This window comes from Colias eurytheme, chromosome 26, assembly GCF_061535395.1.
Source record: "Colias eurytheme isolate Ceu_HAF_F1 chromosome 26, ilColEury1 Martin Lab GWU primary, whole genome shotgun sequence".
Classification (NCBI taxonomy): domain Eukaryota; kingdom Metazoa; phylum Arthropoda; class Insecta; order Lepidoptera; family Pieridae; genus Colias; species Colias eurytheme.
The window spans coordinates 8,118,235-8,132,971 of record NC_143005.1 but is presented as its reverse complement, the minus strand read 5'-3'; the positions used below and the strand labels follow the sequence as shown (position 1 = coordinate 8,132,971).

Genomic DNA, 14,737 nt, shown 5'->3' with positions numbered 1-14,737 from the left:
AAATAACAAAAATGTGTTCGGAGCTCTGGTGCTGGTATTATGGAACCCGGGTTCCAAATTACATGTATGGAATAAATTTACTTGCAAAAATCACATATATAATACTCCGCGTCGCATCCTGAGCATTCAATATGCGCCCACAACCTACATGATTGGCACTGAATCCAAGTTTCACCCTGTTGATCGTTAGAGTAATTTTCAGAACAAAAAATGCAACAAGCGTCATCTTGGTTTGTGGGCTGGGCATACGCGGTATAATTTTCTGACATAACAGTGTCTCCTGAAGAAACAGAAGATTCAGAATCCGATGAGGTAAAATCCTGGCTGTTTAGAGGAGCTCTTGAAGACTTTGAAATAGTCTGCCCACCACTACGTCTATATAATAATTAATAAGAAATAAATTATAAACTCAATCGGGCCAAGGGAATAATTTTTTCACTTAGTATTTCGCAGATTTTAACGCTGTTATCAATGTTATACGCATAAAATCAATAAAAAAACATAGCTAAAGTTTCATTTCATAAAAGATGGAAACATAATCTACTTACAAGATTTTTCGTTGAACAATAAAAGATTTTTTCTCGGAAGTAACCAAAAATCGACCGTTATTTTAGCACTTTTTCACGTCACTGAACTTTGACATTGCCATTTCAATATAAGGTAGTCATTTTTTTAAAAGTGTTGCAAGTTATGAAATTTAAAATCTTCTTAAGAATAGTATAGTTCGGTTGCGTTCATTCTATGGGCTATCTTTCATGTAAAATAAACATGTTTTTCAAAATAGTCTTGGTGGGAAACTATATCCCTTTGCCTATGGCGTTGGAATTTCATTCACCCGCACATATTCAGCGACAATCTCCAGAATTTCAAGTCTTGAAAGTCCAAAACCCCATTTATGACGCCCCTCTGCAAGAATACACAGCCTACACCTACGTAAAAAAATACGTTTCAAAATATCATTTTCTGCTTGGTGAATCTTCTCAGCTCATTTTCACTGGATATTTCTCGGGCATAAATTATTTCTTTTTAAAATCCCCAGATGAAAAAATCAATTGGGTTTAGGTCAGGTGAGCGTGGCGGCCAACTTATTGGTCCACTTCGCCTGTTGGGGTTGGGGTATACTTTATTAAGATAGTTACGCACTCTCGTTGCGTAATGGCATGGAGCGCCGTCATTTTGAAAAATCATGGTTCTCAGAGCTCCAAATTTACATCTTGCAGCAGCAACGGCAGGTCGTTTTCTAAAAAAACTTTTGTATGTGTCGCCATCAACTCTTGATGGTAATTCAAATGGTCCAATTAACTCGCCATTGAGGACCCCAGACCACATGTTGACGCTGAACCTATGCTGAAAGTTTCAAGCTCTAACGGAGTGTGGATTTTCTTGTGCATACGAATGATAATTGTGAATATTAAAAATACCCAATCGTTCAAACTGTGACTCATCGGTCCCATCATTGAAAAATTGGTTGTCTGTAAAGTCGGATTACTGACGATAGTTGAACGTGACAACGTTTTAAGAAAATACTGATACAATGGTAGCATTTTTCAAAAGAAAATTTTAAATTCATCTGTTTAATAGATTTGTATGTATATAGAGAAGGAGGTAATTGGAAATCACAATGAAATTGATCAAGTTAGATTTATTTGTACGCATAAATACAATTATGTCAATTTTTTTCTACAATTTAATAGTTTTTACAAGTATAAATGTGCGTTGAGCAATTGTTTTACAACTTTTAAACACGTGTAATATTTAATTTCTTACAATCTGTGTTATTCTGTTGAGAATATACGATGATAGGAAAAGTAGGATTAATGAAAGGGAGTGTTTCGAGTTTATTTATTTATTTATTTATTTATTACTTTATTGCTCTTAAAAATTACAAATTGAGACTTAATCTAGGATACATTGTAACAAACGGCGGCCTTATCGCTAAATAGCGATTTCTTCCAGATAGTTTAATGTGTCTTTAAAAAGTCAAATCGATGGTGGTGCCTCCCAGTGTTGTTGAGTTATTAACGTCTGATGCTCAATCGACATTAAACATGTCTTTCATTTTTTTTACCTAATATAATGAACCTAACTAGGGTATCATTATTGAAAATTAAGATTTAGCCTTACACTATAGGCTAATGAGTAATATAAATCTAACTTAATTTGCTAGGTAAGGTATGTCTAAGAACGGTTCCATTAACACTTTTCTTAATGTCTCTATTAAGGCAAAGACACTTCGTTCATGTGTTCTTTATGAATAACACTCACTATATTACACTAACACGTCACTAAACTAACTCAAAAGGTTTTGTCCTTTTCAGTCTTCTCACTATGTCCATGTTGTCAAGAAGCTGGATAGCCTCGACGTTCACATGGTGATGAAGTCTGCGTTCGTGAGCTTCGGCGTTCTTTTTAATTATGTCGGTGACGAGATCTACTTTGAGGTCCCGATGTAGGTTGTCATTTCTAATGTACCATTTACGATCTCCCTGAGTAGGTACTTTATTTTGAAACCGTTGTATGATTCTGATATTACTTGGTTTGGTACGGCCCCAAAGCTGACTACCATAAGTCCACAAAGGCATAAGGACTTGTTTATACAGGAGTAATTTGTTTTGCTCTGAAAGTGAAGAATGATTCCCAATTAGCCAATAGCCTTGTAGCGAAGCTCTAGCTCCTCGCGTAAATCATTAATGCAATATGAAGGATCTTGATTTGGTTGATCTAAAAACAACTCGTCTTCATTGTTATCTCTATAGTTTCTCTTATATTTTCAGTATTATTTTCTAAGTCAGTCTCTTTCTGATCTTCTTCTTAAAAATCTTTTTTTCCTCCTTACTCCCTCTGGAACCTCAGGACATATCCATTAAGATATCGCGTATCACCGAAGACACAGTACTCTCTATTTCTGTTTCAGAATTGGATGTCTGGGATTGAGGTAATCTAGATTTAGGTCTATTAGGATCAACAGGGTCCGGACTTATTCAAACCAGCTTTGAAATTGATAGATTCGGCATCATTTTCAATGAGTTTGTATTTTAATTTACATAATAGTTTAGGAAATGCACATTTTATTAATGTTTTATGTTTTCTTCCCCTCAGTCAGTTTCCATTTAGTAAGAATGTCTCTTAGCCTATACATCCAAAAAGCCCTCAATGGGGCGAAAAACGCGACGTCCAAGGGTTGAAGTAGATGAGTTGTTTCAGGTGGTAAAAATGAAATATTTAATTCTTCACAAGTCTTTAACATGCTTTCTGAAAAGTGCGATGATAAATGATCACCAATTAACACTTTTGGACCGGACTTATTTTGCACATATGGGACAATAATAGTATTAAATCAGTCTTGTGTCCCATAGATTTTCGAATTTATAAACAACGTACATAGGTAACAGATGCCCTGATGCAGTGCCAGAAAACATAAGTGAAATTGCCGTTTTTGAGGTGTTAAAGATTCGCTCTGGATATCCGCATGCGACATGCTGGCGCCGCGTCCGTGCGCTGTGCACCGTCACGCTCGAGCGCGTCCGAGTTTATAAATAAAAGCAAAAACAAAAGAATATCCCGCAAAGAAAACTAGTCGCGACCATTCGCACGAACGCCGCGACGAGACTGGAACTCAGGTTTTTAAAACAATCAAATTTAGATTGATGAGCTATATATTTACCTAACTCGTTAAAATAAACTTCATTTTATAATTTCAGCTAGTATGTGATCACAGTCAGGCAGGCTCAGTCCATGACGCTCGTGTTTTCCGACTATCAAATTTACAAAATTATTGCACACCTGAATTTTTTCCTGACGATACCCATTTGTTAGTGCATATAATTGACTTATGGTGCATATAATTGGGAATATAGTATTCCAAATTATAATCACCTTTTCTTCTTTGATATTGCTTACACTTTTACTTAATATATAAAAAAATCTTATTTTTATAACAAAATAGCTTACACTAATACAATTATTAAGTAATAATCAGTCACAATAATCACAGATCAGTGTTAAATTAGGAACTTAAATCATCCATTGACCCTTGCTTGAGAAGTTCCAGTTGGCTGTCTTAAGGACAAAATTTCCTTATTTCGTTTTAAAAACCCTTTAGCCAGTATCTTGCAGTAAATCCATCCTTAAAAGCGTTTTGAATTGTTTTTTATAGTTTATTGATATGCCAAAGAACGCAAGTCCATTCTGGCCAGCCCACAAAACTTATTGTCCATAGTTAATATACTCAACCAGCATGTTTTCAATATCTGTACCCAAAACAGGCCTTCGACCAACGGCTTTATTCGTTATAGATTCAATCGAGGAGTCCTTATTATTAACAAATCGAAAGAGTTGACCTGGGAACGTTAAAGTGTTTATCTGCCTTCAAGTATCCCATTCTCTTTTTTCGAACAGCGATAATCGCCGCGGACATATCCTCCTTGTCTCACTTCTTTCTCTTGCTGTACTTATGGGATACAGACATTTCTAGAAAAAAAAAACAAGATTGGATATCTTATTTCAAAAAGGTGCATAAAATTTGGAATAACCCAAATTATATTCACTTTCGGTATTCCAAATTAACAACATGACATCCTAACCTAAAATTTCATATCACATTTTTTATTTCAGAAATATTAACAAAATAAAAGTAAAACCATAAACTTAAAAGGTCGCTTATAGGTTTAAATAATTACAATAAAGATTTTACATATCATAGTAAATGATTATCACTGATTGCTTTCGTACCGAAAAAAATTTGAACATTGACGTTTCGCTTCTACGAGGCTGGCAGCCGGAATGTCAAGATGGCAGTCTGTTTTTAGTACTCATTAGCTTCGTGTGGGGTGTGACGATAATCTTGCAAGAAGAAAACACAGATGGCGCTTATAATAATTGAGTATCCAAGGTATTCCAACTTACATGCAGTATTCCAAATTTGCTGCAGTTCCTCTACCTTATCGAAATAATGGTAACTTCAATCAAGATTCGTTGCGATACAACACAATACATTCAAGTGCTCGTATGACGATAGAACGTGCAAACGCTTCATTAAAAGGAAGATTTCGTAGTTTGTTGGATAAACTGCCATTCAAAAGAACGGACTTAATACCATATTACGTAATTGCTTGTTGTATTTTGCACATCATTTGCATTATGAGAGATGATTTGATCGACATCCCAATACTTGTAAATCATGAAATTCCAGTAATGGATGTAGATATTGAAATGAACAATGACATGAAAGTTGGAAGCTGGAATGGAAAAAAGAGAAAGATTGAAAAATTTTATAAATAATCTTATATATAAAATTCTCGTGTCACAATGTTAGTCTGCATACTCCTCCGAAACGGGTGGACCGATTCTCATGAAATTTTCTGTGCATATCGGGTAAGTCTGAGAATCGGCCAACATCTATTTTTCATATGTACCACGGGCGAAGCCGGGGCGGACCGCTAGTAATGTAAAAATTTTAAACTTTAGTCACTTACATGAATACTAATCAACTGATACTTGCACAGTAAAGTGAAAAAGCAGATTTTTTAATCGACTTATATGTAAAAAAAAATTGTAAATTTTATTGCGATTTGTGTTTTCCTTAAATATTTACACAACAAAGTGGATTCTGCTAATTTTGGAAAAAAAATCGATGAGAAAAAGTAATAATATCATTGTAAATTTTATCACGTTCATATATTTTTATTTAAACTTACAATATATTTTTATGTATTTTCTATAAGATGTTATTATTTAAATAAATACATTTAAAGTATGATTACTAGAAACTTTTAAGCAAATATATTTTTTCTTAAAGATACCCAACTTTTTTTAATCTAAATAATAAAATGTAAAAGCATATATTTTTTATACGTAAAAGTAGGTTTAGTCTTTGACGTTCCCTCAAGCATGTTTAAGAATTAAAGAAAAAAAAACGTCGTTTATCATGAATCTTCACGTCTTTTCGTTAGATGATCCACAAGCTTATTAAGAGCACCAGATAATTGAGCTATTGATGCAATTTTCTCGCGATGGTGTTGTTGGCGAATATCACTATTTTCCTTTTTAGCTGCAAGTAATTCTTCACAGTAGTTAGTTAAAGTTTTTTGCCGCTTTCGTGGTGGGCTGAAAACGTCAGGATCTGAGAAACATCAAATATTTTATTTTTGGTAATCATGTTGCGAGTTTATGAAATATGAGACGAGTAAAGGGGTTTGAAACTTTTGTATGGACGCTGGCATATCAACTTGCCGCGATTTTGATTTTTTTTCAATATCGCGGCGGGTTTTATGTGAATTAAAGTGGTATGTATGGATAGAGGACACATAGACGAACAAAAAATGTCTCATAACATAGTACCCTAAAGCAGTGGTTCTTAACCTTTTAGTCATGAGGGACCATTTTACCAAATGTTTCTATGGCCGGGGACCACCCAGTTGGTTTACCTAACTAAAATGACCTAAATTAAGGGTTGTTTGATAAAGAAAACAAGCACAATTTTATAATTAGCACTCATTTATTTATTATTTGGCAAAAATATAAAAGTTACAGATTTTAATTTAATGTGATTTTTGTGCCTGCATACTCTTTACTAACTTCGGAATTCTCGGTTCAGTAATACTCAAAGCTAAACGCATATCGGTAGTGGCATCCAACCGATTTCGATGCTTGTTTTTAATAATCAGAAGCGTCGAAAACCCCTGCTCGCATAGATACGTCGATGAAAATAATGTTAGGTAACGTATAGCAATGTCTCGAAGCTTTGGAAAAGAAATTGCTTTTTGGCAACAGCAACATTTTTTTTTTTCGTGAAATCACACCATCTGAGGCTTTTTGGATTGGTGTCCGCAAAGTTTGATGTTAAGAGAAAGACTTTTTAAGATAAAAATATTTACTTAGTTAGAAGAAAAGGTAATTACAAAAATTTTAATGTGATGAATGAAATCTCTTCATAGTTTTCCTTAAAATTACATCGAAGTCAGGTTTTATGTCCGACAATTGGATGCGGAGGTCTGGTGCAGCATTCAACCTACTCCTAAACTTATTTTTCGTGTAGGCGTACGCTGAAAACCCAGCCTCGCAGATGCGAGGCTGGGTTTTCATTTGTGACAACTTACAGATGTAAGTTGTCACAGATGTAAGTTGTCCCATTTGTGACAACTTACAGATGTAAGTTGTCACAAATGGGAGTAATGCTATGATAGCTTTTTCAGCAATGCCCGGGTATTCGTTTTTCAGGCCAATCCAAAATTGACTCGGGTTCATGATAGCTTCAGATTCGAAAAGTTGTTGGAGTGTGGATGAATTTTTAATATCAATTAAATTTTCATATTCATATTTGGGACATTTAGAGTAAGTGCGCCAATTATGGACCACCATAAGGTTTTTTTGTAATAAAACTCAGAATTATAAAGATTAATCAGCCTTATATATTTTAAAAGGTTCGGTAGTTATCTAGGAAAAAAATCAAATATTAGAATTCTTAAGGAACATTAAAATCTTAGAAATAATCAACATTTTCTAAAATATGTCATTTTTGTTCATTAGAAAAAAGTGTACAAAATATGGACCACATGGTTTTAAATATGGACCATAGTGAATTTGGTACAAAATTATTGAAAAAAAGATGTCAAGATGGCAGGCTTGGTAGTTTTTCTTCCTGTGTTGCTGACAGTTTTCCTTAAATGCGGTATAGGCTGAAACACTTTTTGCGAAAAATATGATTTAGATGATGTAGAGGGACTAACTATTGAATCATTCATAGTCAGTGTTGACACTCCTGGTTGTGCATTTGCTTCATAAGGTCCATCAACGGGTCTGGGGTTATGGTTCAGTTACAGATTAAGGTGTGGGAAATGCAACAGCCTTTGTCTCAGGTAAGCAGTTATCGGGTTCAGGTACAACAGCCCTTTGCTGAGGTATCGGGTTATCAGGAATTATATCAACTGGTGTCGTTATATCGCGTGCTGGGTTATTAGAAGGCCCCTCTACTGCTGGAAGGTCTTCGTCAATAAAGCCATGATCTTCGAAGACGTGTCTAATAACGGGATATATCCCTGTAGCACGAAAACCGCATAATGCAAACGCGCGCTTGCTTTAGCCATTGCCTCTTTATCCCATGTTTGTCTGTATTTGTAGATTTTATCCTTAAACAATCAAATTAAAATAAAACTATTTGACTTTTACTAATATGAACCACTAGTCCATATTTAAAACATGCCGGTGGTCCATATTATAATACACATACATTTTTACGGTAATATTGTTGCTAAGAAAAATATTTAAACTATTAGATATATATCAACTTATTATGAATGATTGTAAAGCAACTCACCTTTCCCCTGGTATAATTCACTTTTCCAAACAGTAATATTTTATGAAGTTATGAGCTTACGAAGTTAGGTAAAAAATTACATCGCGCGATGACAAAAACGAAAAATGGCTGCCGTTAATGCGTGCGCGCTCTCTGCCCAACGACAAACGACTGGCGAGGCTCTGGTGGGGTGGAATTCAGTTTGCGGAGACCGATACCTACCTACGACTGATGGTTTTCGAGAAATGAAGGTAGTCCATATTACGGTACCAGTCCATAATTGGCGCACTTACTCTAACTTAACAACATTTAACTTTAACTTATTTTTCAGTATAAAAAACAATTGAACTATTATATATATGGTGGGTAACATGACGCCTATTGATTAATAGCGTGAGAGTGCTATTTCCATTCACGCGGATTATTTTGTATGGGCCCTTCCAAACTGGAGAAAGGGCTTTCCTAGATCTTAAATGATTTTTGATATATACGTAGTTCCCACTTTATAATTAGCCGACCGAGTACGGGTATCGTAATAAACCTTAGATTGTTGTTTTGATTTTCTAATTAAACCTAATGCTTTATCTCGGGAATGCTTAAGGCGGCTTTGCAGCATGCGCACATATTCTGGATAGGTAGCTCCCGAAGTTTCTTTGACATGGTTCAGTCGAAGTACTAGTAATTTGCATTGGAGCACGATTTATTTGTCTTAAAGCTTTATTCACCTGACATTGTGGACATTTCTTAACATAGGATTCGATATCACTACGCATGTTCTTCCAAAAGAACATTTCTTGGATACGCTTTAACATTCTAGTGATACCAAGGTGTCCCGCGATTGGGATGTTATGATTTTCTCTAAGAATTTTGGGGATTTCGGAAAGAGTAGGGTTGCCTGGCACTGGAATATCCGTATCCCACCGCTGCCACCAAAATGTTACGGGAGGTGAAATAAACCTCTTTTTAAAAAAAAAGATTTTATTATTAAAACTTAGTTTAAACACAATAATTGATTTTAGAGAATTAATACACAGACTTATATGGATTTGCCGGCAACCTTACCCTTAGGATGTTGGAAGTAGACTGAATGGAATAGAATGGATAAGCGACGCGTAGGGAACATGGCGGGAAAGGAATGTGCTGACGGGATAGTTAGAGGGATGGCTGTATGCATTAGTGCATACAGTCTCGGAATATAACAGAACGTAAAGTGACGTTATGCCGTTGGTTAGTAGAAACAATAAACGGCCGTTTAAAAAATCTATTTCGACAACTGAGATCCCAGTATGTCAATATAGCAGCACCTCATTAAAACAGAAAATAAAAATATCTTGTGCTTTGTTAAACGCGTTTGGAAAACGGTTGGTAGATCACCGTCTCGCAGATCAAATAATTAATGAAATATATTTAAAATATGATTCCCCAAACCGTCTATCACCATTGGTGATACAAAACCATTTCAATCTACGAAGAGCGGCTTTTCAAGCTATAGATGCTAGCCAAGGCTTTGAACACTTCCCCATCCTTTCATATGATAATTTATTAATAATGTCTTTAGGACCTTACCAGGTAGAACAAGCGAGAAGTTATTTCGGCGAACATGTGAAAGAGGATGGTACATTTTACATTGAAGTGTATGAGGATTTAGAAATTGATTATAATCTTTCTGAATTTGGCATTGTAGCTTTGAATCCTTAGCTCGCAAGAGCTAAAATACATTCAAGACACCAAAACGCCCGATGTATTTCGTTTGCATATTGCTAGACAACAGTTTAGAAGGCAGAAATAAAATTATTGAATATAATTGTAACTGTCTAGTAGGAATGCGTACTCTTGGTTGCTGTGCTCACGTAATGTCCATTATTTGGTAAATGGGTTGGGCTCGGCACCAAGAAACCCTTATCCGACCTCCTGCTGAATTTTTGGATTATATAATTGATAATGATGATGATAACGATGATTGATAATTATATTTAGCACTATGAGTAATAATAAAAACTAATAAATCAATAGTTATGTCCATTTAAGTGATCCACATTTCTTATAATTGTAATATTTTGCTCCAGAATTTGCAGGTGGCGTAATTCTTGTTTTCCGTCAAGTGCGCCTCCACAGTTTACAAAATTCCAACGATCATGGAATCCTTTAGAATTTTAAACCATTCTTCTTTACTCGTAGGAAACTGTAAAAAAATATAATACTTATGTGAATTATTAAGAAATTTACTAATGCAAAATTGTTTTCTATTTCAGGAATCTACCTCGAAGTGGAACGAAAAGGAAGTCAAATATTATTGATACTCAAATAAAATTTATGGACGTATCCACAGAAGCTCTTCAAAAAAACCAAATGACAGAATATGAAGCTCTTGGTGTTACAATTGCCAAAAAAATTGACAAAATGGACAAAGTTCAAGCCTTATATGCGGAATCTCTTATACATACAGTTTTGCGCAAAGGCATTTTGAAACAGCTTACTGAAACTACTGATATTTGTGACAAAGAATGCAATAAAACAGTTGTATATCATGCGGCATACATTTCTAGGCCATCATCATCATCTACCCCATCAGTTCAAGAAAACTCTGCTATAATTATATCTCAACCTCAAGATACTCAAAACACAGAAAATACAGAATCAATTCTCCGAGAATACTACAATAACTATGATGACAACTTTTAAATGTATAATTTTAATTTGATTGTATAATTAAATGGTAAATAAATTTAAAAGGTGTTTTAATACTTACATTCATGTAATCTTCCCTACGTTTCGTAAATAGCTTTACATGTTTCCGGTATTATCTTGATTAAACTAATTTGAACACGGATACTGGAAAGGAGCTTTATCTGAGCAGTTCAATAAAGGATCTCTAGAAGATTGTTTAAGAAGTATTGGAGCTCTTTTTAGCCGAAGTACTAAGAGGAAAACAAATTAAAAGAGTTCCAGGACTTTTTTAAAGTCGACATTTATAAGATATTAAGCCCGGCAACAACAAGGTGGCTATCATTAGAGGCATGTATCAATAGAACCTTTTCCCCATTTTTCCCCAAATTTTAACTGTATTATTTAAAAACTATTGAGGAAAAATCAATTTAATCGCCTTGTCCAGAGAAATGTAGGCAAAAATGTCGTAATAAAATAACAGAAGAACAAAGACCGGAAATATTTAAAGATTATTGGGGTTTGGGGAGATTACAGCGACAATGTGATTTTATAAACTCGTGTTTAACAACATTGATCCATCCTAATTGCAATATTATATTTTACTCCGATAATTAATTGTTGTGGCGAGCAGAAGAATAGGTTCGTTTAATATCATAATATATATCAATAATTCAGGTTTCTCCTTTGCATGTATTACTATGCTGTCGAAACTTTTCCAATTACATCAATCACGCACAAGTTTTTAATTCACTCAACAATTGAAAAGGCAATCAAAAGAGTGAAAAAGTCTGGACCTATTTACAGTCCTCACCAGTATGCGCAACTCAAGAAACGCCAAGAAAACTGGTAATGCTTTTGTGGTTCATGAGCTTAACTATGACGATTTTTATGATTTAAAAAAGCTGTTTGAGGATATTGGGCTAAATATTAACAAAGATCTGAAAGGTAATCCGATAAAAATAACAGAAATAAAAGCTATTCGATTTGTAAAAAGTACTGACATCTAATATCTAATATATATTATAAAGGCGAAAGTTTGTAAGTATGTATGGATGTATGGATGTTTGTTACTCTTTCACGTAAAAACTACTGAACCGATTACAATGAAATTTAGCACACATATAGAGGGTAACTTGGATTAACACATAGGATAGTTTTTATCCCGGAAATCCCACGGGAACGGGAACTATGCAGGTTTTCCTTTGCAAACGCGGGCGAAGCCGCGGGCGGAAATCTAGTTTACTCTATAAAGTAGGTACTCTTACACAGATGAATGGCAACAAGTGAGCACAAAATGTGAGAAAAACACGCTCGGACATTAAAGCCCCGTATTCATGGTAAACATTTGTTTAGCAACAAAGTTAAATCAATGTGTTGCGGAATTGCTGTCAACATGTTGCTGGCAACACTGCGTGTTGCAGAGTTGATAGCGTCATGTTGACAAGCTCTCGCCCGACAAGCGTAAACGACAGTTTAGCGACAATTGTTGACGTGTGTGAACGTGTTTGCAACAGTTTATAAACATGGCAGTAGTGTGGAGCAATGATAAAATCTTAGATTAAGGATTGGTCTCCGCGCGCGCGCTACGACTAGATACCGCCCCACCTAAAAACAATAGCTCTGTGAGTGCGGCAACTCATTTCTGTAGTGTGTGTAAGGCAATTTGTAAAGACGCTAGTGTGTGTGAAGAATTGGGCTGCCAGCTACATAAATTTTCCTCATAAATGGGAAATCTGCCATCTTGGAAAGAAGATTGAAAAATATATTTTTTCATCCTGACCTGGCCGGGAATCGAATCCATGAACTATTTGAGTCGCATGACTCAAATCCACTTGCGACGCTACTATACTATAGTCACAAAGGTTGATTAAAAGTAAAAAAGCGGAAATAAAAAAAATAACATACTAAATGAGTCAGTTAAACATGGTTAAACAGAAATAAATTTTTGTTATTATACTCTTTTATAATATATGTATTAGTAATAAGTAGTATTGAAAAAAAAAGTTCAAATTATTGCTAAAAGATTTCCTCAACCACGTGTATTTTTTTGGATATGCAATACGGCAACACTGAATGGCGTCGTATTTTCGTAGAAAAAAATTTCGAAGTAAAGGAGAAATTTCGAATAATACGATACTTAGTGATGGTACGTGATCCCAGTGTCTTTCTTATTTTTTGTTGTATTATTTTTAAATAGTTTTATGGCACAAATAGGCATTTTACTTCAGATTTTGTTCAAAATCTTTATAAACTATCGGTTCGCCCTCTCCACACAATGCTTGTGACACGACTGGCTTGGGTACGCCGAATTCGGCGTACTTTTAGTTGCCGCATTTTTCAAGTACGCCGGCGGCATCTAGTCGTAGCGCGCGCGCGGAGACCAATCCTTAATCTAAGGATAAAATAATGCAACTAATAGAATTATTTCAATCAAAACAATTATTATGGGATTCTTCTATAAAAGAATACAAAGGTAGAAACAAAAAGAACGATGCATTCGAAGAAATTTCTCAAGCCCTAAATATACCCAAAAAAAATGTGGAAACTAAAATACATGTACTGCGTACTCAATTTACTAGAGAGAAAAAAAGTTGTCGGCAAAAAAAACTACACGCAGCGGCGCAGTAGAAAAATGTAAATGGATTTATTACGAGCCATTGGAATTTTCGTTATTTGGTGCAACTACTTCTGGTGAAATGGATACGATGAATAAAACAGTAAGTTGTTTTTGTATATAATTTTTATTGTACTATTGTCTGTAAAATTATTTTTTATAAATAAATGAATGAGTGAAATGATCACTTTACTATCAATGGCCGAGATACGAAAAGATTTTGATGATAAGGAAAACGGGAAGAAGGATAATCCAAGAAAAGAAATGAAGAAAACGAAAAAACTCAAATCTCTGTGATAATCAATATAATGAAGTACCTCTTATCTTCTTTGATGAGTTTGGGAGTGAAGAAATTATAATTGGAGATGATAATAATACTGTCTCTCTTATAACATTTAATGAAAAGGAACTATATACTAATGATAATATTATAAATGACATAGAATGTAGTAAAGTTATGAATAATGTTGAAAATGCTGATTTAATTGAAAATAAAGAAAACTACTTCGAGAGCGAGAAAAAAGTGACTATTATTAAGGTAGAAAGTCTAGAAAATACGCTAAAAAACAAGAAAGTAGTCTTTAAGGACCTTAAACCTGTATATCTAAACAGTTATATTAATATAACAAAGAAAAATAAGGAATAGCCTAAGTATAAAAAGAATTTTTATAACGACAGACAAGAAATTTTAAAAGCATTGATGGATAGTGACTAAGATTTTGAGTACCGTATTTCTTTTATATTTATTTTGAGTTTTATATATTTTATTGTGATGCAACTAAGCAAACACATTTCGCCTCTTTGCGAGAAAAACGTGATATTTCGCAAAATGTTTTTTTTTTTTATTTGATAATCGAAACCGCCGTATTCAACTTTATTTTGTGCAAAAACGTGGTGTTTTAAAAGTGAAGGACAGCGAGACCATGAGCGAAAAGGACGTCACTACAGTGGTACGTTGCGTTATCGCGTTGTCCCTTTCACATAGTACTCTGTTTTCAACACTGTGACAAGTTAGTTTTCTCTTTAAGCGCCAAAGGTAAGGAGCTCTCAGTTTTCTGCAAAAACGTGATATCACGAGTGTACCACAGTTTTATTGCAAACATATCTTTAAATTCAGTGATATTTTTTGTTATTATACTGTGGTAAAGCAATATAACTCGGTT

The 14,737-nt window shown here is 34.5% G+C and overlaps 1 protein-coding gene across 1 annotated transcript in view; it reads left to right on the top strand.

Annotated features, from left to right (window-relative positions):
- Positions 1 to 12,506, top strand: part of LOC149897307 (uncharacterized) — a 41,901-nt gene extending 29,395 nt beyond the window's left edge. The window contains exon 3 of the mRNA XM_090116607.1: positions 10,546 to 12,506. Within this exon, the coding sequence (XP_089972733.1) occupies positions 10,546 to 10,975 (430 nt within the window). The 3' untranslated portion in view covers positions 10,976 to 12,506. The remainder of the gene's footprint in view (positions 1 to 10,545) is intronic.
- The last annotated feature ends 2,231 nt before the right edge of the window (positions 12,507 to 14,737 follow it).